The following is a 24,843-nucleotide window of genomic DNA, read 5'->3' as shown; positions in this document are numbered from 1 at the left end:
TTAGAGAAGGACAGGGATATCCTACAGGAGGATCTGGATGACCTTGTAAACTGGAGTAATAGTACTAGGATGAAATTTAATAGTGAGAAGTGTAAGGTCATGCATTTAGGGATTAATAACAAGAATTTTAGTTATAAGCTGGAGATGCATCACTTAGAAGTAACAGAGGAGGAGAAGGACTTTGGAGTATTGGTTGATCATAGGAAGACTGGGAGCCGCCAACGTGATATGGCCATGAAAAAAGCTAATGCGGTCTTGGGATGCATCAGGAGAGGTATTTCCAGTAGGGATAAGAAGGTTTTAGTACCGTTATACAAGGCACTGGTGAGACCTCACCTGGAATACTGTGTGCAGTTCTGGTCTCCCATGTTTAAGAAAGATGAATTCAAACTGGAACAGGTACAGAGAAGGGCTACTAGGATGATCCGAGGAATGGAAAACTTGTCTTATGAAAGGAGACTCAAGGAGCTTGGCTTGTTTAGCCTAACTAAAAGAAGGTTGAGGGGAGATAGGATTGCTCTCTATAAATATACCAGAGAGGGAGAGGAATTATTTAAGCTCAGTACCAATGTGGACACAAGAACAAATGGATATAAACTGGCCACCAGGAAATTTAGACTAGAAATTAGACAAAGGTTTCTAACCATCAGAGTGAAGTTTTGGAATAGCCTTCCAAGGGAAGCAGTGGGGGCAAAAGATCTATCGGGCTTTAAGATTAAACTCGATAAGTTTATGGAGGAGATAGTATGATGGGATAACATGGTTTTGGTAATTAAATATTCATGGTAAATAGGCCCAATGGCCTGTGATGGGATATTAGATGGGGTGGGATCTGCGTTACCCAGGAAAGAATTTTCTGTAGTATCTGGCTGATGAATCTTGCCCATATGCTCAGGGTTTAGCTGATTGCCATATTTGGGGTCGGGAAGGAATTTTCCTCCAGGGAAGACTGGAAGAGGCCCTGGAGGTTTTTCGCCTTCCTCTGTAGCATGTGGGGCACGGGTCACTTGCTGGAGGATTCTCTGCTCCTTGAAGTCTTGAAACCACGATTTGAGGACTTCAATAGCACAGACATAGGTGAGAGGTTTCTTGCAGGAGTGGTGGGTGAAATTCTGTGGCCTGCGTTGTGCAGGAGGTCAGACTAGATGATCATAATGGTCCCTTCTGACCTACATATCGATGAATCTCTGAAGCTGTGGAACCTAGAAAAATATGGGGAGAAGCACCAAAGAGAGTAAACTACTAAAGTATCAGTCACCTTTCCAGATCTTCTTTTTCCTCCTCCTGGTCACATTTCTCTATCCCAAATTTTGCTTTCAGTGACCTTGCCCTGGCAATGATAGCTTCTGCACTCATAATTTGAGCAATGATTTCCTGTATAAGGGTGATTTTTTTTTTTTGAACAGGGGAAGGAGAAGAAAAAAAAAGTCAGCATTTTAAACACAAACTATAGACAGTACTGAGATCTGCAGAGTTTTTATCCCTGGCTAACATGACAGGCTTACTTCCAATTTTTTGTCCTCTGGGTTTGGAAATCTTAGAACTTTACTGGAATGAGATATTATCTGCTTAATAATCTTCTTAACTGAAGCGATATCTTCCAGCGTTTCTAAAAAACAACACAACTTTAGTCATAGTATCATTACTGCTCTTAAAAACATTTTAATTACTTATTATATGTTGTTATTTACCTTCTTCCTTTACCTTTAGTACAGCTGCATGGATGACACAAGGCAAAAGATGCCTTGCAAGGTCAGCTGGTTTCTGAACTGCAAGATAGTGAAGCACCTATGGTATGTCAAAAAATTAATACATTAATGACAAAGTTCATTTAACAAAAATAAGATTAACTATGACTGATGAGCACCAATCCTTAAATTGCAAAAATGGAACATTAAGCTGCACTTCACCCACTACAACATTAATGAGATAGATACAAGAATCATTAGTCTCAAAAGTATGCTGTGATGTTAGTCCTCATGATAAAAGCTCTATAACAAAGCTCCAGAAAATATTCTGCAGGGAGATGGGACTTAAGTCTCTCTCATCTGTAATTTGCAATTCTAATTCCACTACAACAGTAAGTAAAGAAACTGCAAATAATGAAAGTTTCAAGAAATTAGAACATTGAATGTAATCAAAATCTTCGTTTCATTTATTAGAAATGCAAATAAGTCCCTAAGTAACACAACTTACCAAGTTACAGTTGGACAGGTTTTTAAAAGGCAACTGCATTATTTATTCAAATTTAGAAAGTTGTTCTAAGAACAGTTATACTGTCAAAAAAGCAGTCCAATTACAAGTTACTGATTAAATCTTTCATAATAGACCATTACATGTTTACTAGGAATCACAGAACAGACTACCACAACACAGAGCTTTTTACCTTCTCAGCCTCTCTAGTGTCATCAAACAGTCGCCTCTGCCTCCGGGCTGGAACTGGCTTTGCTGTTTCCCACGCCTCTACCCACATGTTGCTGGGAATCTTCATTCGGGCACTCAGTTCACCCTTAAGTACTCTATTCCCCTCTTCATCAACCACTTCCTCTTCAATGTAATCTCGAGGAGAGTACCACCTCACAAAATCTTCCAGGCAACAGCCAGGGTTAGCTGCCTAGAATGGAAGAAAAAAAGATAAAATATATTTATTAAATTTTTAATAGAATTTCTCTATATACCATCTGGTTAACAGGGAAATGTGGTTTCATGGACTGAGCTAAGGGCTAGGAGCCAGGAATTCCTGAGTTCTAATCACAAACCACCAACTCACTGTGTCAGCACTAGAAAAGGGGCACTAGAAAAGCACTGAACATTCACATTATTAAATCGTATACAGCAATGGAAAGATAACGCAATGAAAAAATGCATCCTCTTACTTATACAAAATCAGTACAAGTTTACCAGTTATTTCAAGCAAGCTCAAAATTAGGCGTTTGTCTTGTCAATGATGCAAAAGAGGTTTAACGCATGCGATTCCAATTAGCATGAGAAAAGGAGATTTATAACAAATTGTTGTAACTTTGTAAGAAAACTGGAGATGGAAAATAAAAATCACGCTGTCATCACTCAGTGCCTGAAAAAGTCATAGGCTGCACTAAAATACTTTCTAAACTAAGCTTTTTACTGGTTACTGAAGCAGGTGGCAAACACTTGTTTTAATGCCAATAAAAGTGCTGATGCCTGCTTGCCAACCAACTTCATTTTTTGTACCAAATCATTAAATGGGAGTAGCCTATTAACTTTTATTTTACAAATCAAAACGCTCCCAGTAAGTTAAAAAGCCTCATTTAACAATGGCACAATTGGTTTCTGCTCCTATATTGTCACCAGAAGGCTGAAACTGAAGAAGGCATGGTTGTCCACACAGTAAAACTTGTCAAACTGAATGTTCCCCACCTTCCTTTAAGTCATATTTTACATTGCTACTTTAGGTTTTCGAAACAGCTTGTGCAAGAAAAGTTACTATGAAGTGTTGCATCTCTAAGTAGTGTGGTACACATACCTACTTTGAGGGTTTGTGTTTTTGTTTTTTTAAACAGATTTTAAATTTAAGCTTTAGAAGAATTATAAACAGAGAATTTTTAAAATGTACCCTGACATTTTCATTTAGGAAAATAGCAAGGTTTAAAACAGACAGCAAGGGAAGAAAACAGCTGTCAGGAGATCCTTCAAAATTAGTCATCTTGACCAATTATCCCAGCTTGCTCATGTCAAAATAGCCCCAGAGAACTCTGCAAGCAGCATATACCTTAAAAGACTCCATATCTGAGAGTAAGCAAGCACTCTGCATGCGTGCCCGAAGGTGAGCTCCTTCTGCTGATGTTCCCAGTTTAGCCAATACTTCAGACTGTTCTTCCAGCAGATCTTCTGTCATGGGTGCTGGTTCCTGTAATGTTGAAAAAGACAAAGGGCTAGATTCACAAAAGGACTTAGGCTGTGTCTACAACTGCAATGCTGTTGCAGCTGTACAACTGGAGTGCTTCAGTGCAGACCCTTATTACAGTGACGGGAGAGGTTCTCCTGTAACTGAGGTAATTCACCTCCCTGAGGGCAAGGAGCTAGGTCACCGGAAGTATTCTTTCATTGGCTTAAGCACTATGTACACCAGGGGTTAGGTCGGCTTCACTACGTCTCTCAGGGGGCTGGATTTTTCATACTCCTGAGAGATGCAGCTATGCCAATGTAACTTTTCAGTGTATACCAGCTGATTCACGAAAGAAATGGTTACTCATCCTGTGCAGTAACTGTAGTTCCTCAAGATATGTGTCCCTATGAGTGCTCCACTCTTAATGTGCATGCACCCCATGCACACTTGATCAGAGATTTTCATTAACAGTGTCCATTTGGCCTGCACATGTGCCATTGATATCCTTGTACCCACACCAAGGCTATATCAGGCTGTGTGGGTGACCCACCCCCTCAGTTCCTTTTGCACTGCCGTGTCTCAGGAGAAAGTCCAATGCAGAATGTTAAATTTACACTTTTACCATAGAACATCTGCGCTTCTGACACTAGTACATATTGTGAGTTGGTGCTCTGGGTATAGTTCCCCCACACACTTCAGTTGAAAAGCAGCTGGTAATCTAGAACAGCGTTTTTCAAACTTCGGGTCACAACCCAGTACTAGGTCACGGCATGTCAGGCACTGGGTCACTCTGGTCAGCACCACTGATCAGGACGTTAGAAGTCCCGTCGGTGGTGCTATCCAGCTAAGGCAGGCTAGTGCCTACCAGTTTCAACACTGTGCTGCACCCCGGAAGTGGCCAGCAGTGGATCCGGCTTCTAGGCACGGGGACCACAGGGCTCTGCGCGATATCCCCACCCCGAGTACCGGCTCCGTACTCCCGGCCAACGGGAACTGGATGTGGAGGTGGTGCCTGCGGGCAAGAGTTAGGCGAAGCCACTTGCGCACCTCCACCCAGGAGTCGCACTTGCTGCTGGCTGCTTCCAGGGCGCCACGTGGGCCATGGCGCCAGGACAAGTGAGAAGCCTGCCTCTGCAACCCAGCTGCGCTGCCGACTAGGAGCCACTGGAGGCAAGTCCGCACCCCAATCCCCTGCCCCAGCCCTGAGCCCCCACAAACCCGGAACCCCTTCCTGTACCCCAAACCTCTCATCCCCAGCTCCATTGGGTCGTGGGCATCAGTTTTCTTCATCTGGGTCCCCAGAAAAAAAAGTTTGAAAACCAGTGATCTAGAAGATGCCCATGGAACAATAGGATTGAGAAACCTGCATCATGTGATGCTGTACATGCCCCTTGAGGCATTACAAACCCTTCCCTAAGGCCAGTTGCACGGTGGCATAGCTACTACAGTGCACTGCTCTCTGTGTCATTGGAAGAGCTACTAGTGTGGACATGCAATGGCAGTTTTAATTAAAGCGCTTTAATAAAAGTGGTGTAACTTTTGGTGAAAAAACCTGCAAGTGTAGATATAGCCTAAGTCTCCCCACCCACCTACTGGCTCCCAGTCTCCTTGGCCAGCCAATCCTAGTCTCATCTCTATCCCATTTCACAGTCCCAATTTTCCTCTCCTTACCCCTGCCAGACTTCACACTCAGTAACTTCTCCACCTCCTTGTCCCAATCTACTTCCTCCACAGGTCTGCCTCTTGTCCCTTCTGCCCTGAAATCAGTTCATTTCCTTCCCCACATTGCCTGGGGCAGAACAACACTAAGACCACGGGGAAGACAGGCTCCCTCCTCTCAGTTCAGATACTTGGACCCGGACCTAGCACATTCCACAGCTCAGAGCTGCAATTGCAAGGAAAATCCTGCTTAGTCCCAGGCTAGATTATGCCCAGTGTGGACAGAGTCTTTAGGGAATTTAGCTACTAAAAATCTGTGTGTGTCTACAGAGCATATGCAAATTGTGATTCTTTCAAAGGCCTGTCAATTGGCCAAATTTGGTCAGATTGTCTTTGGGACAGCAAGAGGCACATTCCTGACACAAAGTCTACCCCCTGCCACATTTAAAGTCTCTGCTCCAAAGCATGGTGGTGCTAGAGCTGTTCAAAGAGAAATGTTGCCAGAATTTTTTTAACATGGCCAAAATAACGTATTTTCCTAGCTTTGTTCTTGGAAACAGCTGAACCATCTTGGCTGAAGTTTTCCAATAAATTCAGCATGCAGCAGAAACCCAGCATGTAAAATTTTACCTCTAATGGTTAAAGTTTGCAAAAGTTTTAAGCAACTGAAAACAGGCTCTTATAATGGGAAGTGCTACCAAACCTACCAATAAGTGGTTATAAAAGCAAGTTGATAAAAATCGTACTATAAACACTGCTAAGCTACTACTTTCTAACCTGTGTTATTGGAATGTAGAGAGGTTCTCCGGGATGCAGCAAAGTCAGTTTTCCATGCGGATGTAGACGACCTTCTGGTTTTAAGTTTGCAGATTCTTTAATTCCTTCTTTTGTTCCTCCTTTCTTTCCATTTTCTTGTCCATTTCCTTTCAGTTCTTCTGTGTCACTAAGGCATTCAAAAAATTCTTCTTCACTGTCACTCCATGATTCCCAAGATTTCCCAACCTCTCCTCTTTCCTTTCCAGTCTCCTTTTGATAATCTCCACCTGAACAGTCTACTGCTTTCCCAGTATCACCAGGAGAACCAGGGGAACAATCAGATGTATATGGTTTTTTCCCCTCATCCCTTGCTTGCTTTCTTTCGATGCAACAGTTTAACATCTAGAAAGATAAAAACATTAACAACTAATTTCTAATGCATTAGTAACTGTTCACTAATATACTTACAAAATGGCAGCAATGCCATTATACCACACAGAGAAACTTATTAAAAACAGCATTAAAAGGCTCTCAGTTCTAAAAGACAGCAGTATAATTAATATGGAAGAATTTGCACTGATGCAGAGATTTTATCAGCTGTTAGGAGAGGTGACAATTACCACAAGCTACACTGAAATTGGAAAACTAACAGTGTTTGGAAAACCACATGGTAATGATCATCAGAGTTAACACTATCCACATAGCGACTCTAGAATATATTGACTAAATGTTTTATTGTTCTTGATTATTCCTATGAGAAAAGAAAAATTAAGAAACAGATCATTCTTAATTTGTGATATTTACCTGAAGCTTCTGATGCAGTAGACAGCATCTCAGATCTGGAGGCCCATTAGCTAACCTGCAAAATGTTAAATTTACACTTTTACCACAGAACATTTGCACTTCTGACATGAGTACATATTGTGAGTTGCTGTTCTGGGTACAGTTCCCAAAAGACAAACATCCACATCATAAAAACTACCATTGCAACTACTCTGTTAGGCTATGGTTTCAGCAGACAGGCCAAGGACTGAACAGGGCATAGAAAATGAACTACTCCTGTCACCTCTACAGGTTGTTCCTTCAGGTCAGGGATGAGGCAAATTGGGAGACTGGCCCAGGAATGCTTGGACTGTCTCTGCTCATGCTCTACCCATTCTGGGATTAAAAGGATATCAGTTTTAGTGCTACCAATCCAGTACCTTTTACAAGAAGTAGACAGACTTTAATAATAATTTTAAAAGGCAAAATTATAATGGAATGGTAACTAAAAAGTCCCATTTTACTCACTGATGCCACCTTTCACAAAAAAGGATGACTACGCCGAATAAACAACCAGGCCAGGTCTTTTGAAAATGTATTTTATTTTTATTATTTGTTAATATGTAGGAGCTCCATACTGATCACCTCTCTTTCAGCTTGCAGGCCAAAGTCCTGCTAAGATGGACATAGGGCAGAGGCTTCAGCAACTGCTCAAAAGAGTAACTCAGGCCTGGTCTACACTGGGGGGGGGGAAATCGATCTAAATTACACAACTTCAGCTATGTTAATAACATAGCTGAAGTCAATGTACTTAGATCTACTTACTGCGAGGTCTTCACTGCGGTAAGTTGATGGCTGACACTCTCCCATCAACTCCGCCTGCGCCTCTCGCCCTGGTGGAGTACCGGAGTCGACGGGAGAGTGCTCAGTGGTTGATTTAGTTAGACACGCTAAATCAATCCCCCTGCTGGACTGATCGCTACCTGTCGATCCAGCGGGTAATGTAGACAAGTCCTAAGTGCCCAAAAGGGGAGATGGGCATGAAAACCTCTGCCAACAACCCAGGAATCTGGAGCAGATGCCCCCCATTCTACCATTTTTTCTGCTGAGAAAAGAGTAAGGGGTGTTTTACCCTTACTTTCCCAGATACCTTGGTTTTAATGTAGAGATTGGAGGTGGGGGCCAAGAAATGTTGGCACAAATATTCCTTTCTAAATTCTCCTTAAGTTCTCTAGCTTTGTGGAGCTAGGGAAGGCAGCAGATGCTCCTTCCCACTCCTTATGCTTTTTTCCCTCATGGGAGAGAAGAGGAAGAGAAGCAGGGAGTACTAATTCAAATAATATACATCTAAAATCACTTTAGCAAGTCTAAACATCCAAGTAGATTTTAAAGTCGTAACTAGTTATCCTATCGGTCACAACCTATGGACATGTTCAGTCAAATTCCAATGGAACTCTTACCCTAGAATTAGGTAATTTTTCTCCCATCTGCGGCGCATTTCCACTACAAATTCTTGCCAGAGGTGTGCTACTCCTTTTACCCCTCCATGGTAGAAGTTGATCATACAAAGACATAAAGCCAGTTTGTAGGTCAGACTATCTGAAGGAGCTGATTTGAACTGACTGTAAAGATTCTACATGAGAAAAAAATTAAAAAAAAAAAAAATCCAGAAAATGACTTTTTCAAACTTTTGATTTCACTAAAAACACAATTATCTGTGAATGTCAACATGAGAGCAAAACTCAAGTCTGCAAAGGTATTAGCCATCAATGATAAGGGACAAAGATGAACAGAGAGTTTCTCTAGAACTATTCAAAAAACTATTCTTCCAATCATTCTCTAGTGGTAATAGAACAGACAGAGTTGCAGTAGACTGAGAGAAAAAGGGTGAGTAGCAACACCTGCTGGTCAAACAAGAATGTAGCTGGTTTCAAGGCTGTCTATTTTAAAGAACATATTTAAAACAAACTAATGTGGACAAAAGGTGTTCCATCTGGGAAACTTTTAAAGAAATATGCAACAGAAAAGAATAGCTATATACTGTAGTCAAGCTCCCTGGATTTAGCCCTTCATATAGATAAACTAACATTCTGCAAGCATCCTGTGACAAATTTTTTCCAGATATTAAGAAATCACTCAGATTTGATATATTTCTCTTATGAATTTCAATTAAACTTACATATTCTTCACTCTCTGGAGAAGGATTGTTTCTTGAAGTACTAGGCCTGGCTTCAGATCCATCTGTTAGTTTGTCAGCAGCATCAGGAAATAAGAACTTGGGGGGGGGGGGGGGAGAGAAAAAGACCATGTCAGTTTTTAGCACTTTCCCCACTTTTTCTCTGCCTATTTTTTCTTGGTATAGTTATGCAAATATGCTGTGATCAACTTCTTGAGTTGGAACAGTTTTATTCAAACAGTGAAAGTTGTTTATTCTGCCTTGATTCACTTGAAATGGATATTTTCTTAAAATGGATGAGAATATTCCACTAGAGTTATTGTGGCTTGTCAAATCTCAGACAAATCGGTATAGCTGTCGGTCAATAAAAAAAAGGTAGTCTCCAGAAAAAGCAATTCTACTTGATAGTGGGATCACTGTTTCATTACTCTAGTTATGGATAGGACAAACTCTTCCAGCCTAATGCCATTATGTCATAACTAATCACTCTCACAGTAAGCCAATATATTTTTAAAATTTTATAAGCCACAAACATGAAACAAAAAAGACCTATATACAATGACCACATGCACACAATATGATGCATGGACAGTTTGCTTACCAACATAATAGTATTGAGGACTTCATTATTTAATGGTGAGTCATCTACACCTCTGTGTTTGCGAATTTTTTTCTTTGCACTGTGAACCATATTTGTGACAGACAATTTATGGATTGGGACTGGTGCTGGCTCTGTGAGCTTTGACAAAGCATGGGTTATATCAGCAACCTCTATAAAATAAGAAATTGTTATAAAATAAGTTCAGAGTTTTATTCCATCATCTCAATTTATTTAGGATTTACAATTCTAACCAACCTGTTAACCTATGCTCTATAATTCTGATGCTATGTCCCATATCTGAACTTAACTGTTTTTAGCCCCACAGCTGCATGGCAGAGTCAGATTACAAAGCAGCCACCAGACTCCCTTGCCTCTTTTAGAGATTGAAGATAGGACTGGATTGCCCGTGCTGCTAATGGCTATCACCTATTGCCTAATTCAGAACAATGGATTACAGTGTCCAAGTCAACAAAAAAAATTAGACTGTCCTACCCTCAAAATAAGATATTAAAATAGAAATGAGCTAGTTGTATGAGTACAAAGGAAGTGAAAAATAAATTTAAAAAGAACCCAGAAAGATGATGTAGGTGAAAACCCACTGATTATCCAAGATCAGATGGTATAACATTTGATTGATGGACAAAGGAAAGGTAAAGAGGGACTAAAGAAAAAAACACTTCCTGCTAAAAAGCAAAATACAAGAAAGGACTTTGGTTCCCATATCCTGTAAGCATATGTCTACACTGCTATGTAAGTCCAGGGTTCCAACTCAGGCTCAAGCCTAACTCCCCTTCCGTCTGCACACAAATCATGCTAACCCAGAGCTTGGAACCAGCATCCCAGGACCCCATGCAGTGGAGGGTCCGAGCGTTAGTCAAGCCACAACTCACAGTTCAAGCCCTACTGCTCTGCAGCACCAACAAAGCCCCATTGGACTCGTGCTCTAGGAGTCCACTAAAAGCATCCCACAATCCCATGAGCCGACTTTCTTTGTCCTCTGGACAGTCAAGTCTGGTGCACGCTCAACTTTTCCCACACTGCATCTCAAACAAAGAACTAGAGTGACCACATTTTGGGAGGGTGCTAGGAAGTCTGGGATGTGGGTGGCTGGACTCGGGCTTGCATAATGCAGTGGCCTCTGAAATCCAGTTATCCTGCAGCAGTCCCTAGAGGCCATTTCAGATTGTCCCAGAAATCCAGGGCAGGATTTTCTCTACCTCAATCCACATGAAGAAACAGGCTGTGAGAGTCCTCTACACATCTCTTAACCCTAATGCAAGATTTAATCAACGTGCTTCCTGCAGGGCAGTCAAAGGTAAATCCCAGCCTGGAGATTTGCAGGTTTCCCCGAAAGAGATTCGAGCTGCTCCCTCGCCTATCTATCTTTGCCATTCTCCATAGGCGTTTGCTGGTACACCCCTGCCTCCAGGGGGACTGTCCCCTTCTCCTTGGTGGTTCTGCTGCCAGTGGAAAAACCCTGCGTGGGGTAATTTTCATGTGAAGGGCCAGGCCCTCTTGGGGAATGCTTCCTCTCTTTCTGGATCAGTATTTAAGATTCCTTTAGCAAATGTACTGCTCTGATCTGTACTCTCTGTCATACTGGCTCAGCTCCCCAGGAGTTTCGGGTCAGGTTACTGCAAGAGCGATAGTAGCTCCGAACGAGAGTAATAGGGAGTAAAGGTCAGAGGAATACAATTAATTAAAAACATCTATTCTCTAATCCTGGGGATGCAACGGGGGAAGAGAAAAGCTGAAGCAGCTGAACATTCACATGCAGCACAATCCTAGCAGGATTTGTCTGTAGGCAAATTGCATCTTCTATTTATTGTCACTGCCTAGCTGAAATCTTAATCCAGGCACAGCAGTGAGGGAAAGATTCGGAAGGAATGCAAATGAAGCGGGGATTTTACCAGGGCTTCTAACCTTCTTTCACAGCCCTTAAGACTGGTTGGTGCAGAACGCTGTCAGCTAAGTGGCCAAAAATGATATGACTGTCAAAATTAGCACTGACTTTTCGCATTACGGTTTTTAAAAAGTTAATACATTGACTTTTAGTTGCATACTATGTTACTCTTCATTTTTTTCATTTTTGATTGTACTTTTGTATCATTGTATGAAAGGTTTCAGTGATGTGGCCCTCAGGCCAATGTACTAGTCCTCATGTGACCCTCGTGGTGATTTGAGTTTGAGATCCCTGGTTTAGACACTCAAGCCCTAGCTCGGGGTGGGCAAACTACGGCCCGCAGGCCACATCCAGCCTGCCAGCCAATTTAATCTGGTCCTCAAGGTCCCGCTGGGGAGCAGGGTCTGGGGCTTGCCCCGCTCCCGTGCTGCAGCTGGGGAGCAGGGTCTGGGGCTGCTCCACGCATACATGCCATGGCTCCCGGAAGCAGTGGCATGTCTACACGTAGAGGCATAGAGGCAGCCAGGGGGCTCCATGCGCTGACCCCGCCCCAATTGACGCCCCCGCAGTTCCCACTGGCCAGGAACTGTGGCCAATGGGAGCTGCAGGGTGGAGCCTGCAGACAGGGCAGTGCGCAGAGCCTGGAGTGGCCATGCCTCCACATAGGAGCGGGGGGGGGGCACATGCCGCTGCTTCCAGGAGCTGCTTGAGGTAAGCACCGCCTGGAGCCTGCATCCCTCACCCCCTCCTGTGCCCCAGCCCCCTATCCCAGCCTGGAGCATCCTCCTGCACCCCAAACACCTCATCCCCAGCCCCACACCAGAGCCTGCACCCTCAGCCAGAGCCCTCACCCCCTCCTACACCCCAACCCCAATTTTGTGAGCATTCATGGCCCGCCATACAATTTCCATACCCAGATGTGTCCCTCGGGCCAAAAAGTTTGCCCACCCCACCCTAGCTTAATAAACCCAGTGTTTGCTAACTCATGTTCTACTAAACCTAGGCTTACACTACAGTGTAGACTTATTCTAAGAGACAAGCTAGGTCTGGAGTATGGGAAGAAGTGTTAGCATTTGCCTGTAATACTCCCTGCCAAGAGAAGCTAAAAGGTTTCCCCTAGTGCTGTAAAACAATATATCTAGCTGATGTCATGAACACACAAGATAGTAGAAGATAGGAAAGTGATCCAATTAAAAAAGCAATACTTACAAATTATGACACTGAATAATTAAGAAGATTTCTACCTTTTCCATCTTCTTCAAATGTAGATCTTCCAAGAATCTCATCAGTTGATTCCTTCCGACGACAAAGTTTGAAGAATTCAGTAAGAAAGTCACCTACAAAGAAAATAATTTTCTGAATATTTAGTCAGTGAAGATCCTCTAACAATAAATTAACCATAGCATAAGTCCTTTCCTACCATAGCAGGAGTCCTTGGAGGAAAGGGAAAGAAGTGGTAATTATTTCGACTTTTAATTTGAGAAACATACCTCCTGCTATCTCTAGGTCATGTTTTACACATGTGGATCAAAACTACAAATTAAAGCTTAACAAGAGTTAATCAAGGCCAACTAGAAAGCTAACAACAACCATTTCAAGAAGAAATCCAATACCCAGTTAATCCACCTCCTCAAGCTTTGTAGCATGCAAGTTCAATAAACTCTGGAGCTGTTGGCCCAACAGGGAAAATGAGTTCCAGAGTTAAGAGCCCCATATTGAGAACATCATGCCTCCATGATTTACAAATCATGGGGCTGTCACCTAGTGAGCCTCACCTGATCTCATATTTAGGGACGGACATATTTAGGAAGAAGCCATCTCTTAGGTACAGAGTCTAAGCAATATAGTGCTTTACAGAACAAAAATCAGCACATGAATATTAGCCAGAAACTAGTCAAGTCTGGGGAGCACAGGTCTAATAAAACTGCACATCAGAAATCCCCCCCCCCCAAGAATTAAGGGCTTGAAAGACAACCTAATTTGAAGTCCATTCAGACCTAAGAGAAATCAGGAGAGGTTGTGCTCAGAATTAAGGAAAATTATAAAGAAGATGCAGTATCATAGGGGATTAGGAGACTGGTCATCTAGTCAGCCCTAAACTTCATCTTCTTGATGTCTAGAATGGAAAAGAAGTTAAAGATGTCTTACCTAATAAACACTGCGGATTATCTGCTTTTCTGACTCTCACAGACCACTGTGGTGCTTGAATCGGATCCAAGTCACTAAAAAAAAAAAAAAGTGCTTCATTTTGTCCACACCAATATTAGGGGGCAATTACTTGCACACAAGTAATCAAACGTTCTTAGGAATTGCAAGGCAAGATCTAAGTATATAAACAAAGAAGTCAGCCAGGCTAGGTTATGAAACTCATAATATAGGTTCCATTTTGCACATCATAATTGTTGCTACGGAGAAAAACAAGACATCAAATAGAACATGAGTTAAGTGAGAAAAATTAACAACAGATGGAAATCTGAAAAACAAGGATCCTGTTTTCATGCATGTGTCTAAAAAAGTCAGGGAACAGAAATACAAAAAAATAAGTACTATTTAAAGCTAAACAAAATATATTTCGGTGTTTAACATTTGTCTTTAAAGAACATTTAATTGTCTATGTATATTTTCCTCTTCAAGTTTCCAAAATTTAGAACCAAACACCACAAATGTGTTAATACAATTACTTAAAGAGTTAGTATTCTAAACAGGTCAGTACTCATTGCTGACCATGCTTGCTAGATGGAGTAGAAAGCGGAGATGACATCCCAATCTTCAGCGAAGACAGCTGTAAGCTTAAGTAACTCCTTTTGCTTACCAGGTTCATTATGAGGCATCTTCCTTCATCTCAAGGCTAGACCAGCACCCCACTTAAATAAATTAATAAAAGAGATCCAAATGGAAACTAGAAAGAGAATTAATGCACAGATAGGAGCTCATGTATATACAGAGATCAGTATGTAATAGCCCTTTCCCAGTGCACACACAGGGAAAAAGTGTTAAGAAAATGATTGGTTCTGAAATACAAACATCTTAACAGCTGAGTTATACATTCATCAAGGCATTAAAAATAAAAAAATGTTAGACCTTTAAACTCTAGGTGACACTAGAAAGATACAAGCTGTTAATGGATGAAAAAAATCTAAACGTTTATTAATTCATATATTTACAAATACACATACTTACGAATAAACATCATTGTCCACAATGATACCTTCTGTTAGATGAGGCCATGTAGTTGCTAAATGCAGCTCACTGAAACAGCAAAAACTTGGTATAAATGATGCTAGACTGATTTCTAAAAAGCTCAGGAAGAGATTTTCAAAAATCATAAATGACAGTTAATCTTCCTAGCTCCCACTGAAATTCAATGGAAGTTAGAGAGCTAACTGCCATTTGTGCCTTTCAAAATCTCCCCCTTTGTGGCCTAGAACACTAAACCACTGAATAAGATCCATAAGATCTTATATATAGACATAAGATCCATGAGATTACTATTATGTTATATATACTGTATTCTGATGTCAGGATTTTATTACTGCATTTTTGTTAAAAGTTGTATTGACTTAATTTTTTATTTTTTTAACTTTGGGGGGCACATGAGGGATATCATAGAATCATAGAATATCAGGGTTGGAAGGGACCTCAGGAGGTCATCTAGTCCAACCCCTGCTCAAAGCAGGACCAATCCCCAACTAAATCATCCCAGCCAGGGCTTTGTCAAGCCTGACCTTAAAAATATCTAAGGAAGGAGATTCCACCACCTCCCTAGGTAACGCATTCCAGTGTTTCACCACCCTCCTAGTGAAAAAGTTTTTCCTAACATCCAACCTAAACCTCCCCCCCCCCCCGCAACTTGAGACCATTACTCCTTGTTCTGTCATCAGCTACCACTGAGAACATGATGATGTGAAATTGATAATTAGTTGATTTCTCAAAGGAGCAAAAAAATATTTTAACTCAGACAAGTTGATGTTTCCACTGACTATACCTTTTTTATTTCTATTCTATTGATTTATGTACTGCGCCCATCATCCAGTATCTGCATGCCTTCTAGTAGTGCACTAAACAATGTGACTAACATCCATCATATAGGGTTCTTTCCCCAATTCCTCTCCCTACCGGGGGGGGCGGAGGGGGGGAATGTTATTCATTTTGTTTTTTATTTTTTTGTATGTATGTTAAGTGTCCAACTTCACAGGGAGGGGCAATGGGGAACAGGTTGAGAATGGGTGCATATGTTGGTGGAGGAAATTAGGAGAACAGTGGATGGACATTTCCTCTTCAACGGAAGGAGGGGAAAACCTACAACATGCCCTAAGAAGGGCTGCAGTTAAGGAAGAGACATGGAGATCCCCCAGGAGAACTCAAATTAGCACCACAGAACTCTCAGTCAACAGGCTCATAATCCAAACTCTGGCACAGAAAAACAAGCATAATTTCAACTAGTCTCTGGCAAGGTGGGGCACTCATGATCCAGGGCCACTATGCATACAGGTTTGGCAGTACTATTAGAACTAATCCTGGTTATTACAGGATACACAATGGCTACCCTAATAGACTGCACAGTTGCTACACCCTTTGGTGATTTGCAAATTGCTTTGGCATACCTAGAACACTGAACATGCTACAAGACAAATTCTGTTTAGACTGGATTAATTTAAAAAAAACAAAAACCTGGATCTTAAAAAAAAAAATCCTACAGGCATTTAATGTAAACCATCTACAACTAGTCATTTATATCACTTGTTTATGGATCAGGAAACTCATCTTCTACAAATGCCTTTGTTCTTTTGATAACATAAAATCAGTTTACTTTTGAAGATGGTTTTCTTAATGTTTTAAAAAAATAAAAGTTAAGAGTTCTAAATCTGACACTTTGCATATGGGCACAGAATCTGTAGCTACGGTACATTTTAGCATTATGGTTTGAGTGATAAATACAAAGTTGAAAAAGTTTATAATCTATTATGTTGCATCAAGTACCCATGTATCAAAAAATATCTGTCACAAAACTTGGAAACTAAAATATAGCTTTTTGCACTATTCTATATATTCTAGTATTGTTTGTAAACTTCATAAAACAGTCTCTCAACATGCTGCTCTTAACTCCTATGCAATACTTATAACTCTGAGGCCTTCTGTTAGCAGTATATGGCTGTACACAGATACATCATTGGAAAACAAAAGTCTTTTTAAAATTAGATTTATAGTTCTGATTTTTTCTCAGAAGCACTTACACTATTTTATAATTTTCTACACTCTTAATCTCACCTAACAGGATCTTCACAGGCACCAAATGGTAATTTCCCAAATTCCAGGCCTCCAACTTCTCCTCCAATTAGTGCATCTATATCTGAAGACAGATCAACACATTTTCCATAATATAAACATGATGATAGTTTGCTAGAGCAGTAAATAGCACACTGCTTACTAAACATAAAACTTACATGGCACATGATCTTTCTATTGGAACAAGTGGTTAAAATTTAGATACCATAAAATATACATTACTAACAACTGACACACTGTCTTGGCAAACAATATACTCCACATGCTAAAAGTTATTTTAAGGCAACTGAAGAGGAAAAGTTACTTTTATTATTTACATTTTTAAGTGATTTCTTCTTCATTAGAATAACAAATGTGCTTACATGATTTCTCTATTTAAATATAGATGTAAACCAAACTAAAAGATAAACGTTACCAGCAAATATTTGTTATTTATCGATGCATTTCTTAGACATTTTAGGTCACTCATACCATTCCCTTCTACACACACTACAAATGCAAAATATGTCAAATATATGATCCCTACTGAACTAAAAAGATCTCCTGAAGTAACCAGGGAGTAGTGTTGGGCATTTGACCAGTCCAAAAGTAACTGGTCAACTGACTGGTCAAATATGATCAAGAATGGTCAAATATTTTAAAGCAATAGTAACAATAACCGTAACAAAAGTTGCAAAGAAAGAGTAAGACTTCATGGTCTCCAACAGGCTTAGCCTTAGATAGATACTTATGCCTAATTATAAAAAACAAATTACTTAACTGAAGTATTTTAACTCAGAAATGTGGAACAATGAAATTAACTTCTAAAAAAAATAGAAGAATGGCAGCATGATTTAATCAAAAAGGTAGACCATCACCAACATCTTGGCATTCTTGCTTGAATATTTGACAATGTTTGACCACGGTCAAATAGGCAATTGTGACCCTAAGAGCATCCCTACGCCAGAAGGCAAGGGGCTCCCTGGAATCTAGCAGAGCGTTTCAGCTGGCCTGACCAGCTCAGTGTACGCCAACTCACTATTGTTATAATCTGTATCTAAAAGGTGTCATGTAATATGTCACTGGAAAACTAAACTCACTGACCGTTAATATTCTTGCATGATGTATCTATGGCCAACTATAAAGGAATATACAGTTGTGCTGGAATTATGACTAAAATGTATTTAAACTAGGCATGTCAGGGTGAGTTGATAGTTGATAAAGATTTTTTCCAGAGAAAGGAATGCAGTTCAGCCTGCTTGAATGTGTCTCCCAAGTAAACTGAGCAAAGTTTAACCAAAGACAGTGACAAGCATATTTGCATGCCAGTCAAACAAAGCCATCAGGAGAGCATGTGGGGAAAAAGTGATCATTTAATCTCAACGGTGGGTGGAGACTGGACCCCCAGGAAGCCTTACTGCCTCTTGAAGCTGAAGTAGCAAGGAGGCGTGGCCTCCCTCAGAGAGTGACAGGGAGGGACCACAACATGGCCCCTGGTGGGCTGAACCACCTGTGCCCCACTGGAAGCAGCAGGGCGGAACAAGAAGGGGAAGTACAAAAGGTGGGCCCTGCAGCTCAATTGGGCTGGAGCCACCACAGGAGATGGATGCATCCTGCCTGCTGCTGAAGCCCACAGAGGAGCTGCCAGGGCTCCCAGGACTGCTGGCCGACCAAGACACTGAGGAGTTGTCAGAGCTGCTGCCTGAAGACTGGCTGGATCTCCCTAACTACCGGCCAACCGAGGAGCTGCTGGGGCTGCCACCTGTGGACTGGCCAAAGCTCCTCAAGACAACAGACGCAAGTACACCCAAGGGGGAAGAGCAGGAAGCACCCCTGGGAAACCAGGCAACAGTCTGATTGACCGCTAGCCTGATACAAGGTCAACATGTTGCAGGCGAATCCCTGCTCACCCAGTGGTGGACCACTCCACCACTGTTAGGGTCCTGGGTTGTGATGCAGTGGATTTGGGCAGGCTCTGGGGGTGGCAGTACTCCTGCTCCTTAGGCCAGAAACCTTCACTCCCCAGGCACCCTGACCTGAGCCTCTAGACTACTGGTGCTCACTCTTACCTGGTCTTCTAAACTGATTAGCTACTCTGCCCTGATTGCAGGCCAGTCCCTACTCATTACTTTGCTGCCCCACCCTGACTGGGCCTGAGGCTCATAGACTGCTCAACTGCTCTGCCCTGATTGCAGGCCAGAGCCTACTAATTGTCTGCTGCCCTGCCCTGAGGGCCCGGGACTCAGACTGCCTTCCTGTTCTGCCTGACCAGAGCACTAGGTGTAACTAATTCCCCACTTTGAGCTCAACTTTACAGGTATGCAACAGTAAGGAGGCGTGGCCTCCCTTAGAGACTGACAGGGAAGAACAGCCTATACTGGTCAAAGAACTTGAAGAGATGTACTTTTCAAAGGTAGCCTGAACTATAAAGAGCAGGGCAGAGAATCCCCAAGTGATCCTTCAACTAAGGAAACAAGGAAAATCAGCACCTTGGACTCTGTGGGGATTCTGACTAAGAGCTAATCAGCTATTGCTGAAAGATTGTTTAAGATACTTTCCTCACCAAAGACTGCAGCTTGTTAAGTTAGGTCTTAGCCATTAGCATATTTTTACTTTTGTGTAACCCCTTCTATTTTTAATCCTTTATACTTGAACTCACTTAAAACCTACTCTTCTTAATTAAACAAACTAGTTTTACTTTTTATCTAAACCAACCCAGTGCTTTGATTTGAATCGAAATGATTGTTAACTCCAGTCAAGATAACAAGATGCTATTTCTGTCTCTTTAAAGGATCAGCACACTTAATATCTTCTGTGAATGTACAGTAATAGGGGTTGTGCACTGCAGAGAGATCTCAGAGGAACTTGAGGGCTGGAGTTTACTGACTGCTACCTGCTAGGCAAGGTTTGGGCTGGGAGGGTCTACATTGCAATTAAAAACCCATGGCTGGCCTGTGTCAGCTGACTCAGGCTAAGGGGCTGTTTAATTGTGGTGTAAACATTGGGCATGGGCTGGAGCCCAGGCTCCAAGACCCCATGAGAGGTCTACACCACAATTAAACAGCCCCTTATCCTGAGGCCAAGTCAACTGACATCAGCCAGCTGCAGGTTTTTAATTGCAAAGTAGACATACCAGAAGAATCCTGAGAAACCACGTCTCCAAGAGTCTCAATCTAGTGCTCCATCCACTGGGCAACATGGCTTCCCCAATATGTAAAAACATCTATTACATTAGAGATAATAAAAACCATTATGCTAAGGGATGTAAATAGTCATGGGCATAAATCAACAGCTAACTGATGGGGATGAGAAATAAGCATCTTAACATGTTTTGCTCTCCCATCTCCTAATAATTTAAAAATGATAGCTATCATAGTACCAATTTTGTGTTTATATTTTAATTAACTTAGACACATCATCTTAAAGTCACAATTTCTGTCTTAAACTTTTACCTACTGTTTCTGTAACACTTGGGATTACCAAAACAAGAAAGTCCAAGAAAAATACTTTTCTCCATTTATTCAGTTTACTTTGTGCATTTGAGATGACTGAAGACAGAAAGTTTCATCGCTCTCCTACATATTAGAGCTAGGTTTGCTATTCAAAATGCTTATAAAATGAAAATCTTTATTTCGGGAAGCTTATTCCAAAACAACCCAATAACTTAACCTTGGAATCCAAAAACTGCAAAAATAAATAAATTCATCTTTTCAGACAAAATGAAGACTGTATGAAAAATTGCCTTAGCCTGAGAAAGTTTCTATAGCATTACAACACTGCCAGATTAAAGGAATCCAGTAAATTTTTATCCTACCAATAATAATGTCTGATTGGGCAACTCTGTTTTCCTCTAATTATTTTACATGGATATATTTGTGGGCTTATTTTGTCAGCAGTCTGCAGTGCAAGGAAAAGTGTGTAAAGGGAAAAGTGAAGCCAAGTGGTTTTCCAGCCAAAAGAGCAAAAGAGACTACACTGATCAGATTTAAACATGGTCATAAAATTGTTCTTATACCCACAGATATTCATATGCTTCTCTTAGTAAACAGCTACTACAGTTTTACAAAATTCTGCTAATTCACATACAAGTATTAATTTTTAGCAACATAATGTAAAGAAAATATTTTTTATATATATAATTGTTTTCCATACATTAATTTAAAATTGCCCTTAAGACACTATACACATGAATCTCCTACCTGGTGGTTGTTGGGGCCAGAAATACTGTTGCCAGTCTTGAAGAACATATGTTAGTCGAATAGCTATGCTTACTGGAGGCAGTGGAGTTAAAGGCCATCCCTAAAAAAATAAATGTAAAGGAACACTACAAATGAATTAAAGTAAATCAGCTAGAGTTACAACAATATTCTTCACTTATTTGAAACTAAAATACTGAGTTTAAAAAAAAGAGTGAAGAATAGGTTTTCAACATTATGTGAGATTGTTGTTTCAGTACAATCTCTTCAAGAGTTTCAACCCCACGCAGGCTATTTATCAGTCCACTTCAGTCACTTGGCTTTAAAAATAAAAACTGGCCTAATTTTAACACTTTCCCTGTAATATATAAAAATATATTGTACAGTATAAAAATAAGCCAGATAGTATAAATCCGCAAATAAAAATGAATCAAATTAGGTTACTTTTAAAACATGGGCCAAAGCATGTTTCTTGTACTCAAATCAGCAATCCTACTGACCTCAATGAGACTCTCTGCCTGAATAATGACAGGTTTCAGAGTAGCAGCCGTGTTAGTCTGTATCCGCAAAAAGAAAAGGAGTACTTGTGGCACCTTAGAGACTAGCAAATTTATTTGAGCATAAGCTTTAGTGAGCTACAGCTTATGCTCAAATAAATTTGTTAGTCTCAAAGTGCCACAAGTACTCCTTCTCTTTTTACTGCCTGAATAATGTCAAAAGAATATGGTTCTATGACAGCTACACTGACATCAATGATGTGGGTGCACAAATAAGTAGAAAATTTCAAATCCACACAAGAATGGGGACTAAACTAGAAGGAGGCTGGTAATAGGATACATTACTCTTAATCTTTTGGCACTAGATCAAATCCAACACAGATAATGAAAATCATTACTGTCTGACTGGTGCTTGATGGCCCATGTGAAATGAACTGGTCTCAGTCCAGTTGCTTGTGAACTGTGTATCCAAGTGGAAAGAAAGTCTGAAAAATTTCTTAAAGTGTTAAAAGAAGAATAGATGTGTCCTCATTCCTACCATAGTCAAAAAGATCTAAGTGATTTCTATCAAACTTTCAAAGAAAATTTCTAATAGAAACTCACTCATTATCTCACTATGAGGAGAGCTGGGGGAAAGAAAGGCACTAAAAAATCCCATTAAGATGTGTCTCTACCTTACTACAGTAATGATGTGACCTTATTCTTGTCATGGTGCCCTTCATCTCTCCTCCTCCCTCCCCCCTCGGCCCCCCACGCTCTCCCTCACTAATGGAATGTCAAATTTAGAGTATAATTTTTTGAAGGCAGGGACCACATATTTGTGAAGTTCTTAGTAAATTTTGAGCGCTCTAAGAAGAAAAAAAAATGTGTCACTCACGAGGCTACAGAATTGGCATAGTATTAGAAAGTAAAGAACTAATGAAAAAATTATTCAAAACAGTACTCACACATTAGCAATTTAGTAGGACTGTTCTTTATTTTTAAAAGGACAATAGAGCTTTTAATTAAACTAAAAGGAAAACAGGCAGACAATGTTGATTAAAGCATAGGCCCTTTTTCTTCCCCTTTAATGATTACATTACCTTAAGTTTTTTTTTAAATAGCTGATTTTAAAAGAGCCTACATTTCACTTGGTTAAAAGGCATGATTTCTAGTACAAACATACTTACTATCTTGGATTTGAAGATGTCCAGTAGGCCTGATAAATGAGTATATTGATTTGGCACTTTACGAAGATGAACCATTTCAAAGTCAGTTCGAACTCCAGGGCCCTGACATTCTCCAACATACATTCTTCGCCATTTATGATGTATTTGCACAAACAATGGTACCTGACTGCAAAATATTGAAGCAGTAGATTAAAAAATGTTCACTGTTCTAACATCCTCAGAACTATTTAATAGTATGTATTTCAAAGCAATTTCAGACAATTCTACAGAGAGATATAAAGAAAACCACCACCATGTACTGGTACTTGGGTTTAAATTAAAAATGGTCAAGTTAAAAAAATAGGTCATAAAATACAACTTTCATTAACACAGTTAAGTGGAATGTACATCAAACTGTAGTAATGTCATCAAATCTGCAATGTCATAAGTAACATTTTACTAAGCACTTTGTCTTAAATTCTGATTTGGGGAGATTTAATGAAGGGTAAGAATATTTTCAGGAGCTTTAGAAGATTTATGCCATCAGATTTGTGAACAAACTAATTTATAATTTTATAAACTAAATTTTTATTAAATTTATATTAAATACTGAGAAAATTCAGCTTCATTATTTACTTGGATAATAAAGTGGAGAGTATACTTATACAATCTGAAAATGACACAAAGCTGAGATTAGTTGCAAGTAATTTGCAGGACAGGATTAGAATTCAAAATGACCTTGACACATTGGAGAACTGGTCTGACATCAAGAAGATTAAATAAAGTACTATGCTTAGGAAGAAAAAATCAAATACAAAAAGGGGAATAACTGCCTAGGCAGTAGTACTACTGAAGATGATCTGGGGATTATAGTGAATCATAAACAAATAGCAAACAATATGATGTAGTTACAAAAAGGCTAACATCAATCTATGATGTATTAACAGGAGTGCCCTATCAAGGACATAGAACATAACTGTCCCACTGTACTCAGCATTGGTGAGGCCACAGTTGAAAGTGTGTCCAGTTTTGGGTGTCACACATTAAGATGTGGATAAACTGGAGAGAATTTGGAGGACAGCCAGAAAAATAAGAGGTTTAGAAAACCAGACCTATGAGGAAAGGTTATAAAAATAAAAAAAATAAAAAAAATGGTATATTTAGTCATGAGAAAAAGGCGACAGGAGGACGACCTGACAAGAGTCTTCAGATATGTTAAAAGGCTGTTAAAAAGAGGACAGTGATCAATTGTTGTCTCTGTGCGCTGAACAAAGGACAAGAGCTTAATCTATAGCAAGGGAGATTTAGATTAGATATTAGGAAAAAGCCTTATAAGAATAGCTACGTACTAGAACTGATTACCCAGGGAGGTTCTGGAATCCCTATCATTGGAAGTTTTTAAGAACAGGTTGGACAAACGCTTGTCAGGAATGGTGTAGGTATACCTGGTCCTGCCTCAGCACACACAGCTGGACTAGATGACCTTTCAAGGTCCCTCCCAGCCCTATATTTCTATGAAAATCATGACTTGCAGACCAATTAATTACTCTTATTGTTTTTTTATATTAAACAAGAAAGCCTAAGGAACAGAAGTCATACATATGGTTCAGTGCATTAAAATGTTAATTATCTTTGAAAGAATCCTGTGCTATTAAGGTTAGGCCAAGTTTCCACTGAGACAATTTTTTGTTTCTTTCTGTGGCAGTATCAAACAGTCTACAGTATATGTTATTACTATCAATTCAATTTTCCTTACTATAAAGCATCTTCCAAATTATAAAGAAAGTAATATCTGGATATGTAATCATTTAGCACTTCACTTACCAACCAGTGTTCCCCAATGCAATCGAAACTGAACTCAGAAGAAGGTTACATTTGGATTCACTAAGAACTGCATCATTATTTGCTGCTGGAGCAATAACCACAAATTCCCGTAAGCCATACCTAAAAAAGGTAACCTTTGTAGTAAGTTACATGTGACAAATAATTGCATATTCTTGAGGCAGTCCTAGGTA

General features: G+C 40.2%; 2 protein-coding genes across 5 annotated transcripts in view; one reads left to right on the top strand and one right to left on the bottom strand.

Annotated features, from left to right (window-relative positions):
* The window catches only part of RAB3GAP1 (RAB3 GTPase activating protein catalytic subunit 1), a 49,689-nt gene that overhangs the window by 8,134 nt on the left and 16,712 nt on the right, over window positions 1-24,843 (bottom strand). For 3 of the 4 annotated variants that reach the window (XM_074967267.1, XM_074967268.1, XM_074967270.1), the window contains 17 exons: window positions 24,653-24,772; window positions 22,850-23,015; window positions 21,187-21,286; window positions 16,991-17,072; window positions 14,903-14,971; window positions 13,871-13,944; window positions 12,967-13,059; window positions 9,820-9,989; window positions 9,222-9,317; window positions 8,503-8,675; window positions 7,085-7,139; window positions 6,302-6,682; window positions 3,749-3,886; window positions 2,387-2,614; window positions 1,692-1,788; window positions 1,506-1,609; window positions 1,259-1,374 (listed from right to left, as the gene is read on the bottom strand). In XM_074967267.1, the coding sequence (XP_074823368.1) occupies window positions 1,259-1,374; window positions 1,506-1,609; window positions 1,692-1,788; window positions 2,387-2,614; window positions 3,749-3,886; window positions 6,302-6,682; window positions 7,085-7,139; window positions 8,503-8,675; window positions 9,222-9,317; window positions 9,820-9,989; window positions 12,967-13,059; window positions 13,871-13,944; window positions 14,903-14,971; window positions 16,991-17,072; window positions 21,187-21,286; window positions 22,850-23,015; window positions 24,653-24,772 (2,262 nt within the window). Of the gene's footprint in view, window positions 1-1,258; window positions 1,375-1,505; window positions 1,610-1,691; window positions 1,789-2,386; window positions 2,615-3,748; window positions 3,887-6,301; window positions 6,683-7,084; window positions 7,140-8,502; window positions 8,676-9,221; window positions 9,318-9,819; window positions 9,990-12,966; window positions 13,060-13,870; window positions 13,945-14,902; window positions 14,972-16,990; window positions 17,073-21,186; window positions 21,287-22,849; window positions 23,016-24,652; window positions 24,773-24,843 lie in introns of those variants that run through there. The other variant, XR_012641408.1, reaches the window with a different exon arrangement.
* The window catches only part of ZRANB3 (zinc finger RANBP2-type containing 3), a 184,146-nt gene that overhangs the window by 147,629 nt on the left and 11,674 nt on the right, over window positions 1-24,843 (top strand). The window lies entirely within an intron of this gene.

Source organism: Natator depressus, chromosome 11 (assembly GCF_965152275.1).
Source record: "Natator depressus isolate rNatDep1 chromosome 11, rNatDep2.hap1, whole genome shotgun sequence".
Lineage (NCBI taxonomy): Eukaryota > Metazoa > Chordata > Testudines > Cheloniidae > Natator > Natator depressus.
This window is presented reverse-complemented; position numbering and strand designations above follow the sequence as displayed.